General features: G+C 43.2%; 1 protein-coding gene across 10 annotated transcripts in view; it reads left to right on the top strand.

Annotated features, from left to right (window-relative positions):
* Positions 1–16,765, top strand: part of LOC147027028 (uncharacterized) — a 171,142-nt gene that overhangs the window by 46,693 nt on the left and 107,684 nt on the right. For all 10 annotated transcript variants that reach the window (XM_085883089.1, XM_085883085.1, XM_085883087.1 and 7 more), the window contains 2 exons: positions 9,849–9,947; positions 11,626–11,724. In XM_085883089.1, the coding sequence (XP_085739215.1) occupies positions 9,849–9,947; positions 11,626–11,724 (198 nt within the window). The remainder of the gene's footprint in view (positions 1–9,848; positions 9,948–11,625; positions 11,725–16,765) is intronic.

Genomic DNA, 16,765 nt, shown 5'->3' with positions numbered 1-16,765 from the left:
AAATCCCGTCTGCCAGCATTTGTTGGTGGATGTTAAAGCTCCCATGGTGTCCTTCACAAAGAGTAGGTGAGCCATCACGGGCACCATGGCCAGATTCCAAATTCCTGCCCTAATTGGTCGAACGTCAGGCCTGGCCAGCTGGTTTGTGATGGGATAATAGTAGCTGTTCAAGAAAGAAGAATTATGAAAAATGTTTGTGTACAGTTGTTGTCCAACTGCTTGAAAGGAATGGTGAAATTGTACTTTTTGTTGCCATTTTGTAATAATTAATTTCCTGAGAAAGACAATGAAATCATACATTGAACAAATGCGTTCGTATTAAACACCAAACTGTATGTGTACGTGAATGTGAACAACAACAGTAACCAGTGTGTTCACATTCATTGAACAATACATTGAACAACATACATACTGGTGACAAAAAAAAATCAAGGAACTTCATTTGATGATAATATCTTTATTTATTGGTTCATTTTATATCTGTTGATATCCCATCAAGCTGGCTGTTTGGTCAAGTGGTTCAAGACTTCCTTATTTCTCCACTGACTCGTGTGAGTTTAAATCCCATATCTGTTCACCCTTGCCAACTCACGCTTGGCAAACATGGTGGGAGTGCCAAACACCACTCAACATGAATTGAAGGAGGTCGTTGACCTGCAGGAAGCAGGTTTACAATTTGTGCCATCTCATCTGCACATAGCATACGTACTTTGAGAAAGCAAACTATTTGACTGTTTTGAACTTCCGTCGAGTCCCAGTTTGTCTTTCAGTTTTCCCAATAAGTCTCTGGCACAGTACGGGGGCTCATTCGATGTTAGCGTGGAGAGTCAGCTTGGCTTTGGTCATTGTTAGCATTGGTCAGCTCGGTTAACATTGGTTAACTTCTCAACAATCACTGGGGACCAGTGTAACACAAATGCTGGAAAAATTGGTTGGAAAACAAAGGAATGGATAATAAATTAATTTCAAGGGAAAATTAAAAGCTGCTTGCCAGCGGCTCACCAAAATTAATATTCCGATTACTGGTGCATTTCTATTTATTTGGGTTCTACACCTAAACCTATGTAAACACACACATGTATACCATTTTGTAACTTTCCAGAATGCCTCTGCAAATTGACCCTTTAGTTGCATATTGACACTGGTGGCATTGAGTCGACAAAGGCATCAAAAATATCAACACGGGCATCAAAATTCACATGCCAATAGCCGTGATGTGGCATGAATTTGGGTTACCATATCAGCTAAAGGCTGATTGGTGTATATCTTCTCAGATGGCACCCCCTCTCAAGCCAAATGTATGGGGGGAAGAGGTGAGTGTCCACAACATGATGACTATGCGTAGGAGGAAGAGATCTGTTCACATTTGGGTTGCTCCCTCCTTATAGCCTTGATGCTGACGTGATTATGGGGCTTTTAAAGCTTAATCATTGCCACTGCAGAAATCTGTAAAAAGGCTGGAGGCAACGCATGGCATGCTTACTGTTCACCCATATGATGATGCACACATAAATTGCTGTTAATTTGTATTTTTATAAGCAAATTATATACACACTTGCAAAGGTACACGGCGTTGCCCAGCCTTCCCCCCCCTTCCTCCCACCCCTTCCCTTGCCTCCTTCCCCTGCCTCCTCCCACTCCGCTCCAGACTTCTGACCCAAACCTTCCCCTCCTTCCCACCTCCTCTTTCTGGACTCTCACCCCTCTCCCTCCCTCATCTCAACGCACCCCTTTCCCTCCCTCTTCCCACCCCTCTCCCTCCCTCTTCCCACCTCTATCCCTCCCTCCTTCACCCTTTACCCTCCCTCCTGCCACAAAGGAATTTTCGCAACGTGTCTATTAAAGTGCATGTGTACATAATCTATATCTTACTAAAACTCTCATCTTGTATGTATGTATGTATGTATGTATGTATGTATGTTCTCAAAATACAGCGAAAACGGTACACGATAGTGCAAACAAATTTGGCCCACCTTACTCATCATTCTCCTGCGGTGTGCAGTATCAAGTTTCATTCAAATAGGGCAAAGAAAAAATTATTGAAAAATCAATTCCCGATTCAGTCAAGTATTCTTCGGGAGAATTTGATCAATGCAAACAACCTCAGCGGTATAGTTTGCTGGAGCTATTTTTTTTTCTTGAAATGATTTTTTTCATCAACTGCTGTCACAACGGGAACCCAACGGGTTCACGGGTCGTCTAGTAACTTCGAAAGCTGGAAGCAAAAAAAAATCTCTTGGGAATTTCCCCTGCGGTCTCCCAACTAATTAATGTTGTTCGCAGGCATTTCACGCTACCAAGCCGATTTTCTGGATTTGTGTTTGGTAGTGAGACTTGAAGGAGGGGGGTTCGATGTCAATTTGGGAGGGGGACTTGAGTGGAAGCCAGGGGACAGGATGTTTCCCATCTGCTGGCATTAGTACAGTATTGGACGAAATGGGGTACATTCAACCAGGAGAGCAAAACCACCCATCACTTTCAAATGGCATTTCCCATTTTTAAAGAGATTATAATATGGGCTTCCCTTGAGGTATGTGACCGGAACTGCGGATGCCAGCCTGCTTACCCGCTCTAGAACTGGATCTCTCCGAGGGGGGTGACACACTCCCCGGAGATGCCCGGCATGCCAAAGAATGCGTGAACCATAAAAACTAACACCTCTCCAGAAGCTGGACCTGCAGCCAAACCCAACACCACAGTCCAAACCCCGAAACCCGGCTCACGTCAAGAGACCCGAGAGCCCATTGCACCCTCGCTGCAATGCTTATAAATGCCCAGAGACGCCAGTATTTTATGCCTTTTTAAAATTTCAGCACACCTTTAACAACGAAAATCTGATTAGCCCCAGAATCTCTCAATCCGAGCCGAATCTCAAAATTCAAACTGCGGAATCGAACCAAGACCACCAAAAAAGTGCTCATCCACCCAACCCGCACACTCTCTGACACTATGGGCTCAAAACACAACACAGACACCACAGCACAACATAACGACCTCCAAACCACAACACAACCAGCTGTGGGAACTTTTCACAACGAGCCTTTATCACCTCATGAAAGTTAGAAGAGGGGTGATAGAGGGAGGAGGGGTGAAGGAGTGAGAACAAACAAAGAGATGGGGGGGTGAGAGATGGATGGGGGGGGGGAGGGATGGATGGAAGGATTGAATGGATGCCTGGAGGGAAGGGATGGATGGCTGGATGTAAAGTGGATTTACAATAAGTTCCCCAGTTGTTCATGAACACATGATACTCCAATCTCAGAGTGAACATGAGGTGAAAGGAATGAATGATGAACGAATAAATGAGTTCCCACCTGGTGTTCCTTCATCTGCCATTACATTCCCTGTAGCATCTGCAATGAGCTTTGGTTTTGGAAATAACAATCCCCTCATAACCCCTCCAATGTACTCCACCAGGGGGTACGTCTCCGAGCATCTCCGTGCAGTGCTCAGCATGTGACTGCTCCGAGGTGAAGGTTACATTTTAAACTTATGTGAGATGTAACTAGGACACCGAAACACACATTTATTCATTGCCTTCAGAAAGTATTCACACCCCTTGACTTTTCACGTTTCGTTGTGTTGCAGCCTGAATTTAAAATGGATTAAATAAAAAAATAAAAATTGTCACCGATCTACACAAAATACCCCCTGATGACAAAGTGAAGACATGTTTTTCGAAATTTTTACAAATGAATGAAAACTGAAATGCAGAAATATCTAATTTTGATAAGTATTCAGCCTCCTTCGTCAATACGTTATAGTAGCGGCTTTGGCACCGATTACAGCTTTGAGTCTTCTTGGGTATGTGTCTATCAGCTTTGCACATCTGGATTTGGGGATTTTCTCCCATTCTTCCCTGCAGATTTACTTAACCTCTGTCAAGTTGGATGGGCAGTGTCGGTGAACAGCAATCTTCAAGTCTGGGCTTTCGCTGGGCCACTCAAGGGCTTACACATTCTTGTTCTGATGCCATTCCAGTGTTGCTTTGGCTGCATGCTTGCGGTCATTGTCCTATTAGAATGTAAATCTTCGTCACAGTCTAAGGTCTTTTGCGCTCTGAAGCAGGTTCTCTTCAAGGATTTGCCTGTATTTCACTCCATTCATTGTTCCCTCTATCCTTACAAGTCTCCCAGTCCCTGCCGCTGAAAAGCTTCCCCATAGCATGATGCTGCCACCACCATGCTTCACTGTAGGGATGGAATTAGATGGGTGATGAGCTGTGCTGAGTTTCCACCAAATGAAGCACTTTGCATTCAGGACAAAGTGTTCAATTTTCATCTCATCAGACCACAGAATATTTTGCCTCACGCTCTCAGAGTCTTTCATGTGCCCTTTTGCAAACTCCAGGCATGCTGTCTTGTGTCCTTTTCTCAGGAATGACTTTCATCTGGCCACTCTCCCATAAAGCCTAGATTTGTGAAGTGCTGCAGAGAGATTGTTGTCCTTCCGGCAAGTTCTCCCATCTCAGCCAAGAAACTTTTTTTTAATGTGGCTCACTTGGCTTTTCCTGGATGGGTTTGCAGATCGAGGAGTAGCAGCTAACATGTGAATCCTATCCAGGTTCCTCCTGATGACTTTATCTTTGCTTTTTGCTTGTTTGGGTTCCTTCTGATTATTCCAATGCAGGACTGTACTTATTTGGTCTTCCATTTGATTGTAGTTGAATTTATTTTATTCCCATTATAAATTCAATTGAATAATGAATAAAAATTTTTTTTTTAACGTCATGGGTCAGAGTCAGGCGTCCAATCAAAGCAGGGTTGCGTCAAAGCGGGATGTCTTGGTGCCTGGTCATCACTGCCAGCAATTGTATAGTGGCAGTTCTAATTTTGTCTCTTATTAATTACGTAACACACCACAAAATAAACCACACAAAGGAAGTCCTGGCGAGGGTCAGCAATCTCTGATTGCTCTTTTCCTTGTTATATATATTTTCTATATATATATATATATATATATATATATATATATATATATATATATATATATATATATATATATATATATATATATATATATATATATATATATATATATATATATATATATATATATATATATATACTGTATATGTATATATTGTTATATACAAGCACTCCCCCGATCTCCATTGGACATCGTCCTACACTAAAGCATCACTTCCAATCTGGAGGCCTCGGCATGGCGACCATCAAACAGACAAATTAATATTACATGGTCAACATCAGTTAAACGTCAAACATAGTCCTACAAAATGGAGATCGGGGGGTGTGCTCGTCACACTCCACATGTTTCAATTTACCCACCGATTGCATCACGTGTCTTCTGGTTGAATGGTTTGCATTAGCGGGAACAATCATCTGGGTGGCAGACTGGCAGTTGTTCTTTGCAGATTATGCAGTTTTACCATATGAGACATAATCCGCGGCGATGCTCACCAGTCAGGAAGTGTGTCTGATACATGTATATATATATATACATATACATATATACATATATACATATATACATATACATATATACATATATACATATATACATATATACATATACATATATACATATACATATATACATATACATATATACTATGTCCATACACAGTAGAGAGATGTGAGTGGGTGTTTGTGTTTTCATTTATATGTTGATTGCTCTTGACATTTCCACATGGTACATGCTTGGGAGCCTCGATGGTATGTATTTCTGTCTGTTCTGTCGCTGATTATTCACCAACAAGCAATGAAACCGGTCCGGTAGTTAAGGGGGTGTGGAGCATTGGGATTCTCATGTGTCTACTATTTGTGAATGTCTTTGTAGTTGTTGAGGAACTCTGGGAAGGGTTTCAAACAGCAAAGGGCTTACCTTGTGTAGCCTTTCGTGGTTGCTTTATGCAGACTTCTTTAGTTAGAAGAGCATGAGAGGAGTCTATTTATTTGTATAATCCTAGCCTCCTGGGTTAATTGATTCGGTGAGAGCTAATTGGTTATTCCCTCCCTTCACAGGTGAGAGATGTGAATGGGTCTTTATTTTTAATGTATGTATAATATCTATTCATAAACTAGCAAATACAACCCGTCACTTCGCTGACGGAGATATTAAGGGGGGAAAGGTGGGAGGGAGGGAAGAGAGAGGAGGCAGGGTGGGAAGAGGGAGGAGGTGGGGTGGGAAGAGAGAGGAGAGAGGGAAGGGAGGGGGAGAGAGGAGGGAAGGAAGGGAGGGGAGAGGAGGGACGGAAGGGAGTGGAGAGAGAGGAGGGAAGGAAGGGAGGGGAAAGAGAGGAAGAAAGGGAGGGTTGGGAGAGAGGGGGAAGGGTTGGGAGAGTGGGGTGAGGGCGGAAGAGGGGTGAGGAATTCCAGCATATATGATGCCCAGTTTATCGTCCATCCAAGAGACGACACACACATTGATGAATCACCCGGCCTGTGAAATACTGGGAAGACAGTTTGGAGCTGGGTTTGGGATTCAAATCCAGGCTACACAGAGTGAGCATGTGTACCTCTAGGCTTTCCTGCCATGATGTGGCGGCGACTCCTTACTTCATAACTGAAATTTTTTTGCTCATTATGATCATATAATTTATTTTGCCTTCCTACCCGTATAGAACCAGGGTATCACAATTGAAACTTGAAGAACCCGCACTAAGTGGTTTCACCATGCAATCCATGAAACGTTTGAAGAAACTTTGAAAAGTGAAACATTTCATTTTTATTTGTATTTATCTATGCCAAAGTGACAAGTCCTATAATGGAAGAACAAAAAGGGGAAACGTCATGGAAAATGAAATTTCACATTTTCAGTGAGCAAGCCTTTGTTTGCACCGCAGAACAATACGTGGTGAACAACACATAGGAGTGCCCCTGAACTTTGTTAAATTCAATCGACATACAATATTCAGTGACAGTGCGAATATTGTAGAGCGCTTACGAAGTGGCTTGAGCACTCCAACAAAATGGTTGATAAGAAAAGACTTGCTTGGCATGGGCACGGATAAAGTACAGAAAAAGGAGAACCACAAAGGCTGAACTTTTAAACATAATTCTTTAAATATGGAATTCAAATATAAAATTAACAAAATGCAATTGAAGACCTAGGTGCAAGAAGTACTAAAGTCACATTTTTGAAAAAAAATGAGCTGGCACCAGTACTACAATCTATAATGGGCAGAGCATCATTTGATACCAAAAAATTCCGAAAATAAGTACTCAAGTCCGTTATATTGGTGTATGGTCATTGTTGAATTCACTAAAATGTAGTGCAAGAAATACCCAAGTCCATAATATTTGAGCAAGAAGTTCCTAAGTCCATGACTGTCCAATCAAAATGCTAGTATGTGTCACATGACAAGTTGTGAGAATAGCAACCATGGAGGCTGGACAGCATGGTGTGAATGAGGATAACCCTGATAACAGGCATGACGGGGGCAAAAAACAAAAGAAACCCTGGAGACTGGGCTAGAAAGAGAATGAAGGATGCCAAAGCATCAGATATGAAGTTTCTTTGCATTATACTTTGCTGGTACTGAAAAGGCACTACGTTCGTCATCAGTTTTTGAGCCCTCATAAAACTGTGCATGTGGCAGTGCAGTGCAATGCTGTGCTGACCCAGATTCCCCATGTATTGAATGTATGTACACTGTACAGCCCCATGAGACGAAGTAAAAATGACTGTTTGGCAATCAAAAATGAGCAATAAAGGGCTTTGTGTGTTAAAAGTACCCAAGTCCAGCCATTTTGTCACAAAAAGTACCCAAGTCCAGGTATTTAGCTGCAAAAGGTACTTAAGTCCAAAACTAATTTTCTCGTTTTCTTCGTAATGAAGGATTATTTTTCCACAAAAAAGGGGTTGTCTGCTCTGTATAGCCCCTGGAACCAACAACAGGCTCCATCGTATGCCACCTTTAAAAAAAACGTATCTGCAGCATGTTTTGAAAACTTTGATCCTCAATATCTCAAAAGTGTTATTTTGTGACGAAAGTACTTCTTGCACCCAGGTCTTCATTCAAAGATATAACAATCCAAAGAGCACGCAAAATGTTTGCCAACACTTTTCACTGGTCAAACCAACATCAAGGAACTCCCAACACAAAGTCAATGGAGGTTAAAAAAAAATAGTTTTTTAAATATGTATGAATGTCGAAGTGATGCGTAGATAATGAAAACACCACTAAAAAGTTAAAATAAGCGATGTTGTCTAAAAATGAAATTGCATTACATTTGCAGCCTGCGAGGTACCACCCGAGGGAACACCCACCATCGTGAAGCTCAGTCAATATGAGATGTGTATGTTTTTTATTTTATTTTAATATGCATCAATGTCGAAGTGATGGGTCATATAATGGAAGAACAAAAAGGGGAACTTCCTGGAAAATATAATTTCACATTTTCAGCGAGCCAGAGACCGCCTGTTTCACCGCACAACACGTGGCCAACAAGGCACGCGAGTGTTCCTGAACTTTTTTCAAGTCAATCGACATGCAGTATTCAGTGACAGTGCGAATATTGTGGAGCATTTGCCAAGTGGCTCAGGCACTCCAATGAAACAGTTGATAAGAAACGGCTTGCTTGGCACGCGATTAGTGATCACCGAACCGTCTTATTAATCGTACACCACCCGGACTCCGGAGAGACCCAAAATGTCAAATATGTCCGCATTGGACAAATGAACACTTTTTTTTAGGAGTCGGAACTGCTTGTAAGTTTGATGCTGGAGCTTAAATTTTGTAATTCTGCTTAGTTTAAGGGAGTCTCGAGGTTATGGCATGTGCTAAAATGAAATAAAGCCACGGACGCTGCCGTCTCCGCGTGTTCATAGCATTGCAATGTACCCAGCGATTTGTACCGATGATGAACAGGCATTCGAGAATATAAATGAGGAAAGTGGAAAAAAAATTATCGTTAAGAAGTCGTTGACCTGTTCCAAGTCAAGGTATGGTTGAGCAGGCCAAAAAAACATAGTGGCTTCAGACCCCAGCAAAGATACCTAGGATATGCCTTAAGACCCCAAAGAGCGAGGTGGCTGAGGAAGCGCCTGATGAAGGATATAATTAAATAATGCCGTTAATTATATTAAAAAGGGGTGTTTAAATTAACCCAAACATTCAAATTTCAGTCTTGTACTTCCTTCGAGTTTTCTGAGTATGCTTGCAAAGTTTCAGGCTGCGAGGTTTTATGGCTTTGGAGTTATGGAGGAGACACACAAACTGACATTTATTAGTATAGATGCATCGACACACACACACACACACACACACACACACACACACACACACACACACACACACACACACACACACACACACACAACGCTTCCATCTGTCATGCTCAATGAGTCATTCAAATAGTCTCTTACTAATCACTTACCCCCACATGCAACAAGGTTTTTCAAATTGGAACGAAAATTGGCCATCTCGTGACGAAGACGTGCACACTCACAAGCTTGCACTCGTGGGCTTCCCACTCGACCCAAGTAGTTCCATAACAAATTATTTGTACCTGGCATGATGGCAAGCAGCTTCAAAGATAGGCAACCATTCAACTGCTGGACTGACTTCATTGCTTGCTTGTGAAACCATTGTACAATTCTTAAATTATTTTCTGCTTTTTTTTGTACAATCCCAGCTGGTACGTCTGCCTTCCTCCGACTGATTGATCTGATGCCTAGTATGATAGTGCACATAATTATAATTCGGGGATTTATGCTGTTGAAATTTTCGGTGCAGATGCGAAGATTTCTGCAGTGGAGTGCACTGTAGTATGGTGCAGTTACATGGCACAAGTTCTGTAGTACTGTGTAGTGCATGATGTTGTGCGGTTCTGTGGTGCAGTAATGCAGTTCTTGTTGCGGTGCGGTCCTTGGCGTTGTGACAGAAAGGAAACCAGGCATTGCACGTGGCCTGCTTGGCTGGGGAGGTGGACGTTGCCCGAGTACTTATCCGTCGTGGTGCTGATGTGAATGCTCAAGCTCAGGTTTGTAAGCCGACATGATCAAAGCACTATGCCACAAACATTTTGTGTCTTCTGTGTCACATCTTGCTAGTTGTCATTACATCCATTAGTAGTACTGTTTTCGTTTTAATGTGAAGGCTTATACACTGAATAAACAGCATCATCGAAAGTTGTAAGTACACTGCAGTGCATTGTCTTAATATAATGCCAAAATAATATAATACAAAGACTAAGTAAATTAAACAAAAGGAAAGGTCATTTGGGCAATGTTGTTGTTGTGGCAAATCGCAACAGTTATCTCCATCGCTTACAACAACACCAATACACACATCTACAGGAATCCTTCAACATACCCTTTCAAAGCCCAAAGCACACACTGATATTCGGCCAACAAGATGGTCTCGAGGTATGCTCACTCCCCTCTAATAAGTATGTCGAGCCTCAGTTTGAATCCCAATCCAGCTATAAACTGTCATACTCTCATGCTGGTGCTTCACAGGGAGGGCGAGTCATCCGTGCTTGCCATCCGTCGGAAGGACATTAAACTGGGCATCCTGTCTGTTCGCAATGATTGGTGAACCTTGTAGAGAGATTTCACTGTATCCTTTGCGAAGAATAGGCCCGCTATCACTGGTACCCTGGCCAAATTCCAAATTCCTGCTTAAAGCAAAAGGGTGTGATTGACAAGAAATTATCACCACAGGTGCGACGACTCACGTGGAATGTTTTCATGACAATTACGACGTCATAGGTCATGTAGTGTGGCAGCTATGTTGAAAAAAAAGGAAGAAAAAAAATTGGACCTCTGCATCTGAGAAACCGCTCCACGGAAAAAAATGGAACTTGGCACACGTCAAGTACTCCCCATGTGAAATAAGTATGATTTTTTTTTTCTTGATGTCATAGTTGGCTTTGTTGTGACGTCATCATTGCACAGGTTGAACGTTTTATTCGATCAGCATGAAAATTGTTGTCATGTAGGGCTAAATTGTAGGGGGGGGGGGAAAAATTTATGACGTCATTGGTCATGTGGTTCAGCAGCTTTTTTTTTTATTTAAACATAAAAATCTTCAAAAACATTCTCCGAAACAGCTGAACAGACAAATTGAGGCGAAACTTTACAGGTATCCACGAGGAACAAAAAGTTCTGCACCTATGATGTCAGAGGTCACATGGTTTGGCAGGTATGATTTTTTTTTTGACAGCCAGAACTATTTAATATTTTGAATCTTGGTACAACTATGTATAATGATGTCATAATGTGAGCGAAGGCATATCTGGCGATGTCGCGATGTCAAAGAGTGCCCTTCTAGTTAGTTATGGGTTCGTTTCGTTGAAGCTCCGTTGCAGTTCTATATTTTGAACATAACAATCACCCTTGTTTATTTATGACTTTGTCCTAAAGTACTTTTGAAAAACTTAGACAAATCCAAGTTCCACACTGCATAGGTTGGACCAGTTTGGTCTTTTGTTCTCAGCACTTGCTTGTGATACTGTGACCCTCGGTTTGTGACTCCCATATTTGTTCATTGTCCTCTTATAATGGCTTTGCAATTCATGCAAAAGTTCACTCATCTCCCCAAATGTCCTCGTTCTACATCAAGTGTATGTACAATCTCCAGCATGAATCTTGGACCCTCCCTCTCACCCTCCTCCCACCATCAACCAAAAATGAAAATGTTTGCTTGCTGTCCCCCAGCATGGTTTCACACCATTGTACATGGCCTCCCAAGAAAACCATGTAGAGGTTCTTCGTCTCCTGCTGGAGAATGGGGCTGATCAAACCATTCCAACTGAGGTGGGGAACTTTTTCTTTTGATGGAAAAAAAATAGATTTGACTTCTTATATGATAAGTGATTCTAATTTATAATATAACTTCCGAATTATGCAGCTGCTGACGAAATGAAAATATAAATTTTTTTAATGTCACACTGTTGTCATGGAGGTGTTGTGTGTGACTCATGGCATGTTTAGCTTCAGGTGCTACAATGGATTCGAGTTTGTAAACATCTTTAAACTTTTTCATCACAACATAAAATATTGTTCTTATTTGAATTTTAATGTGCTCCATACGAAGAGGATCATGCATTGTTGCACACCTTATAACCAGGAGATTATCTGATAACACTGACATTGGTGTTGGTTTGAAGAAGTAAGAACAAATTAATCTCGCATCTCAGTTCTCAAATGTATCAATTTCATTGGCTAAAATGTGCTAGAATGCGACAATTTTCGCATTCATTGTGTCTGCTTGTACAGATCATTTCAAAAAAATATTTGAGAGACAGGTGTAAAGTGGAGCACAAGCCCATATGGGCAAGCAATACTCCATTGAGCTACAACCAAAGGTCTTGTAGGCTGTGAATTCAGATTTACCAAAGAAGGACTTGGCACAAAGGTGGATGGATATTTGGTGGGAAGCTTGGATATGTGGTTTGTCCAGGAGAGATCATAATTGGTGGTGATTGGGAGAAGTTCAAAAAACCGAAATCCTTCCAGTGTTTGATTAGGGAAATAGATAAGTTGTTTTTTTTAGTGATCCTTCCGGAGCGGCAAGGTGAGAAAGCAAGATTTACCGATATTGAAATACATGTTCCAGGTATTAGACCAGTATCTGATCCTTTCCAAGTCAGTGAAGAGAGATGCTGCCGGCCTGATGATAGGGTCTGGAATTATACAGTGTGATGTGGAATTGTCCACAAAGAGGAGAAGAGGGTTTTCCAAAGCATCAGATAGGCCATGAATGTAAACAAGGAATGTGATCGGGCCCAATATGCTGCCTTGGGGCACTCCAGTAGATGACACGATGCTGTTGAGACCTAGATGCTGGTTGCATGAGTGAAAGAAGTCAGCAAAGCAGAAAAAAGTGGTCTTGTATTCGACAAGTCAAAATCTTCGGAAGAGCACAGTGTCAGACGATGTTGAATTCCTGCAGGTATGTCTGTAAACACAACACTAGGCTTAGCTGGCCAGTTGGTGTAAAACTTAGGCCAAAAACGTTCCCCGGCCAACCCACATTAAGCTGGGAATAATTAGTGCATAGTAGTAGTAGTGGTAGTAGATTAGTAGTAGTTGTTGATAACTGTTCAAACTATACTTTTCCTTTTTTTCTTGACATTTTTTCTGTTCATTTCAATCTATTTCATTCCAATTTATTTTTATGTTTCTCCCTCTATTTTCGAGTTCAATTGTATCCCAATTTTCTAGTAGAGGTTTTGCAACTCTTGCTGTCATTATGGGTTTCTTTGTACACGGAGTCGAGGCTCGTGGAAAAGATAGAACACAGAATGGATCAGCATGCAGCATAACAAGAGGAACAGCAGAAAGAGAAAAGGGAAAATGCCAACATCATGGCTTCGGGAGAAAATAGACAGAGATGAACGAACAAAGGATGCAGGAAATTATGAGGGGTATGGTGGAGAACACAAGGGGTGTGTACAAAACGGATTAGTGTAGCAGCATAGCAAACCTGTTGTGCATTTTGTGCATGTACATTTATATGTTGCGAACATTTTCAGATATTGGGCCACTTGAAATTCTCTCTTTATGTCCGCCATATTGGATTTCAAAATGGCCACCACTTGAAATCTACATTTGCTATTATCTCTGGACGTAATGCAGCTATTGACTTGATTCTGGTATCTAAATGTATGTTTTTGGGGGGCAAGGAATCCAATGGTACCATTTTCAACTTAATATTATCTATCACAGTCTGTTATATAATTTTATTTGGAAATTATCTTAGCAAATATTGGATTCAACACAATACTTTGAAAAGAATGTCTTAGTTCTGTAAATGTCTTAGGTATAACACTGACATGCTACATGGTCTAGTATTTGAGGCTAGGTGTACTGGTATCTGAGGCTAGGTATATACCAGTACTGAAGATACGTGTACATAAACAGTGTCATGTTAACAAGTTCAGCATTGCCACAAGTACATGTATGTTGTTGACTCATCGTCATGTGCAGTCCCCTTCACACACAGAGGGCTGTGCACTGAAGGGCAGCCTTTTTGCACTTGCAGCGCCTCACACACCCTTTCTTGCACTTGCAAGAAACCAGCTCAATGCAGCTGTGAGCTGCCTCAGTTAGCCTGGTCCAGTCAGGTGTGAACTGTCCTTCTCCAGTCCTTGACCAACCCCAGTTGGTTGGTGGAGGTAGCTCTGGTGCTGGCAGCAGTATCTGACCCCACACATGTCCACCTTGATGCACTGCCCTCTTGACATGTTCCTCCAGAGTTGCCTTCGTTGGAGGGATGAGCTGCACATTGTTCTTCCTTGCGAAGAGTTTCCTCCTGACCTTGTCAATGTCTGTGCATTTGCTGGTTCGATCATACAACAGGATCACGAACCTCTCGATGATGCGCATTGCATCGTCTGGCATGTCACGAGGTGCAGAGGACAGCAGCAGCAGCAGCGCCTCAGTGAGTTCTGGCAGTACCGTCCAGACTGCCCACACAGTCTTCTTGCCATATCTATGAAAACCAGACTCAGTGTCGCATCCAGTTAGAGCGTGGAACATTGGCAGTGTACGAGCCTTCTCTCATCCCAATCCAGCTGCTATTTCGTGTGCTGCGAGGTATTGGAAACTGGCCTGTTATGAATGCCAGCCACAGTTTGTCTTCTGGTTGCAACTCCTGTGCCAGGGACACTGCCAGCACCACACATCGGTGTCTACAGTCCGGATGAGTATTGCATGGTGTCCATGCTGGACTGCGTGAGATGCATGCAGCAACATCCGACTGTCAGCTTTTTCATGGTTACATGGGGCGAGTGAGGTCAGATCTGGCAGTAGTGGCTTGCTGAGCACTGCCTCTCCATCAGTAATGACGAGTTGCTGGTCTTCCTGGTCAAATCATTCCATGAGAGCTGCTGAGAGGAACCTGAACAGCTCGGTCTTGTTGCTGTCCACTCGTAGGAAGTTCTGCCAGTTTCCTGGTATAGCTGCGGCAGCCACCGCACGTCTCCGCACACCTTGTCCCCACTTTGCACGTGTACTACCTTTCAGTGAATCAGCAAGGTAAGTATCCCAGACCAGATCCAGGCGTGACACTGTTTGCAGCTTCGTGGACATATATGGGATGAAGATCTGTTGTGCATACTCTTCAAAGGTCTTTGATGCAGCCGGCTTCAGCATCTGGACGATGGCTGCTCCATCAAGCACAATTCAGGTCGTGACAGGAGTCTCTGTCTTTGTGTCGGAGACTTCTTCCAAGCATGTGAGGAGATCACTCTTGGTACCAGTGCAGAGGCTTCCACCATCAGACAATGCAGGAGGACATGCCTGACTCTCGTTGCAAAAGAACTCCTCAAGGTTTCCATCCCTCGTCTGGCAGCCAATGTACAGGCGTGCGAAGAGTTCACGGTCATTCTTGATGGAGGCGAGCTGACCAATGCTCTGACTTCTTGGAGTGGAAGTGCTGAACACCTTCAGCTTGTTACGAGGAATGGGTGCGTCCACTGCCTTTGTTCTGTCCAACAGACACTCTCTGGTGAAAGCCTTGAACTGCCCTTGGCCAATCCTCTTGGTATTCATCACGGTCTCCACAGCAGCAGGATCTGCGATCTCCTTTGTGTCCAGTTTGACTACATCCTGACTCTCCTCCTCGAATGGGTTGCCCATCTCCTCTATGACACCGACAAGAGAGCGAACATCTTTCACAAATGAGGCCTGTACACTTGGCGTCTGATCATGATGACGTGTGTCTGCTGTTTGCCATCTCCAGTGTTGGTTCCCATCCTGGAATTCTTCGATCACCCTGGCAACTTCTGGTCCCGCAACCATCCAGCGACGTAGGGCACTCGGGTTGTCAGTGAGCCCAACTGCTCCACCGTCTCCTTTGATGCAGGCATTATTCTGCTCATGTGCCTGGTCAATCGGGATTGAAGAGAACACTCTCTGTGTTTTCTGAACGGTGAAGTGGCTTTCCCTGAATTTCCTGGCTACATCTGGGTGTTTGATGGTGAGTTCGGCCATGTCCTTCAGGTGCACTGGTATCCACCTAGCATAGTGGGTGTGATCCAATGCATGGAACCAGGGGACCAGCTCTGTCAGAGCATCGAGGTACATCATTAACGATCCCTGCCTGAGAGAACGCACATACACTAGAACCAACAGTTGTAGTTCCAGCACGGTTGCCCAGGAGTGAAACTGGGGGATGTCTTCTCCTCTCTGGCAACACCAGTCTTCAAACTCCGGAAGGTCCTCTGCATCCCTGGTTTCTCCCAGACAGTAGTGGTTGTAGGCACGGTGTTGCAGGACGTATAGTGCTGCTGCAGTCACTTCATGTGCTCTTCTTGTGCGCAAGACATGGGATGCTCGCAGGAATGAGTCTGCTGTCCCTGCTGTTCCAATCTCGGCTTGCACAAGTGCTTGCACCCAACCACTCCCTTTCAGCCAGTCCCCCAGTGTTCTCAGTGCTGCCATCTCTATGTGGAGGCCACCAAACATCACCACTATCTGGTCTTCACCATAGCTCTCTGGCCACTTCCACTGTATCTGCTTGGCCAAAGCAAACAGTGGCTGATCAACGGTGACCACTGGTGTCTGTCCAGGATTCAGGTGTACCACAGCATTCTTCACGACGTCCATTGAGTGCCGGATCATGGCCACTGTGTGGGATCATGTGTGAGTGCCGGATCACTGTGTGAGTGCTGGATCATGGCCACTACCATTGGATTCTTGCCCCCAAAAACATGCATTTAGATACCAGAATTAAGTCAATAGCTGCATTACGTCCAGAGATAATAGCAAATGTAGATTTCAAGTGGCGGCCATTTTCAAATCCAATATGGCGGACATAAAGAGAGAATTTCAAGTGGCCCAATATCTGAAA

This window comes from Eptatretus burgeri, chromosome 5 (assembly GCF_056783735.1).
Source record: "Eptatretus burgeri isolate ZD-2024b chromosome 5, Ebu_testis_v1, whole genome shotgun sequence".
Lineage (NCBI taxonomy): Eukaryota > Metazoa > Chordata > Myxini > Myxiniformes > Myxinidae > Eptatretus > Eptatretus burgeri.
Note: the sequence above shows the minus strand (reverse complement) of the source record. Positions and strands in the feature narration are given on the sequence as shown.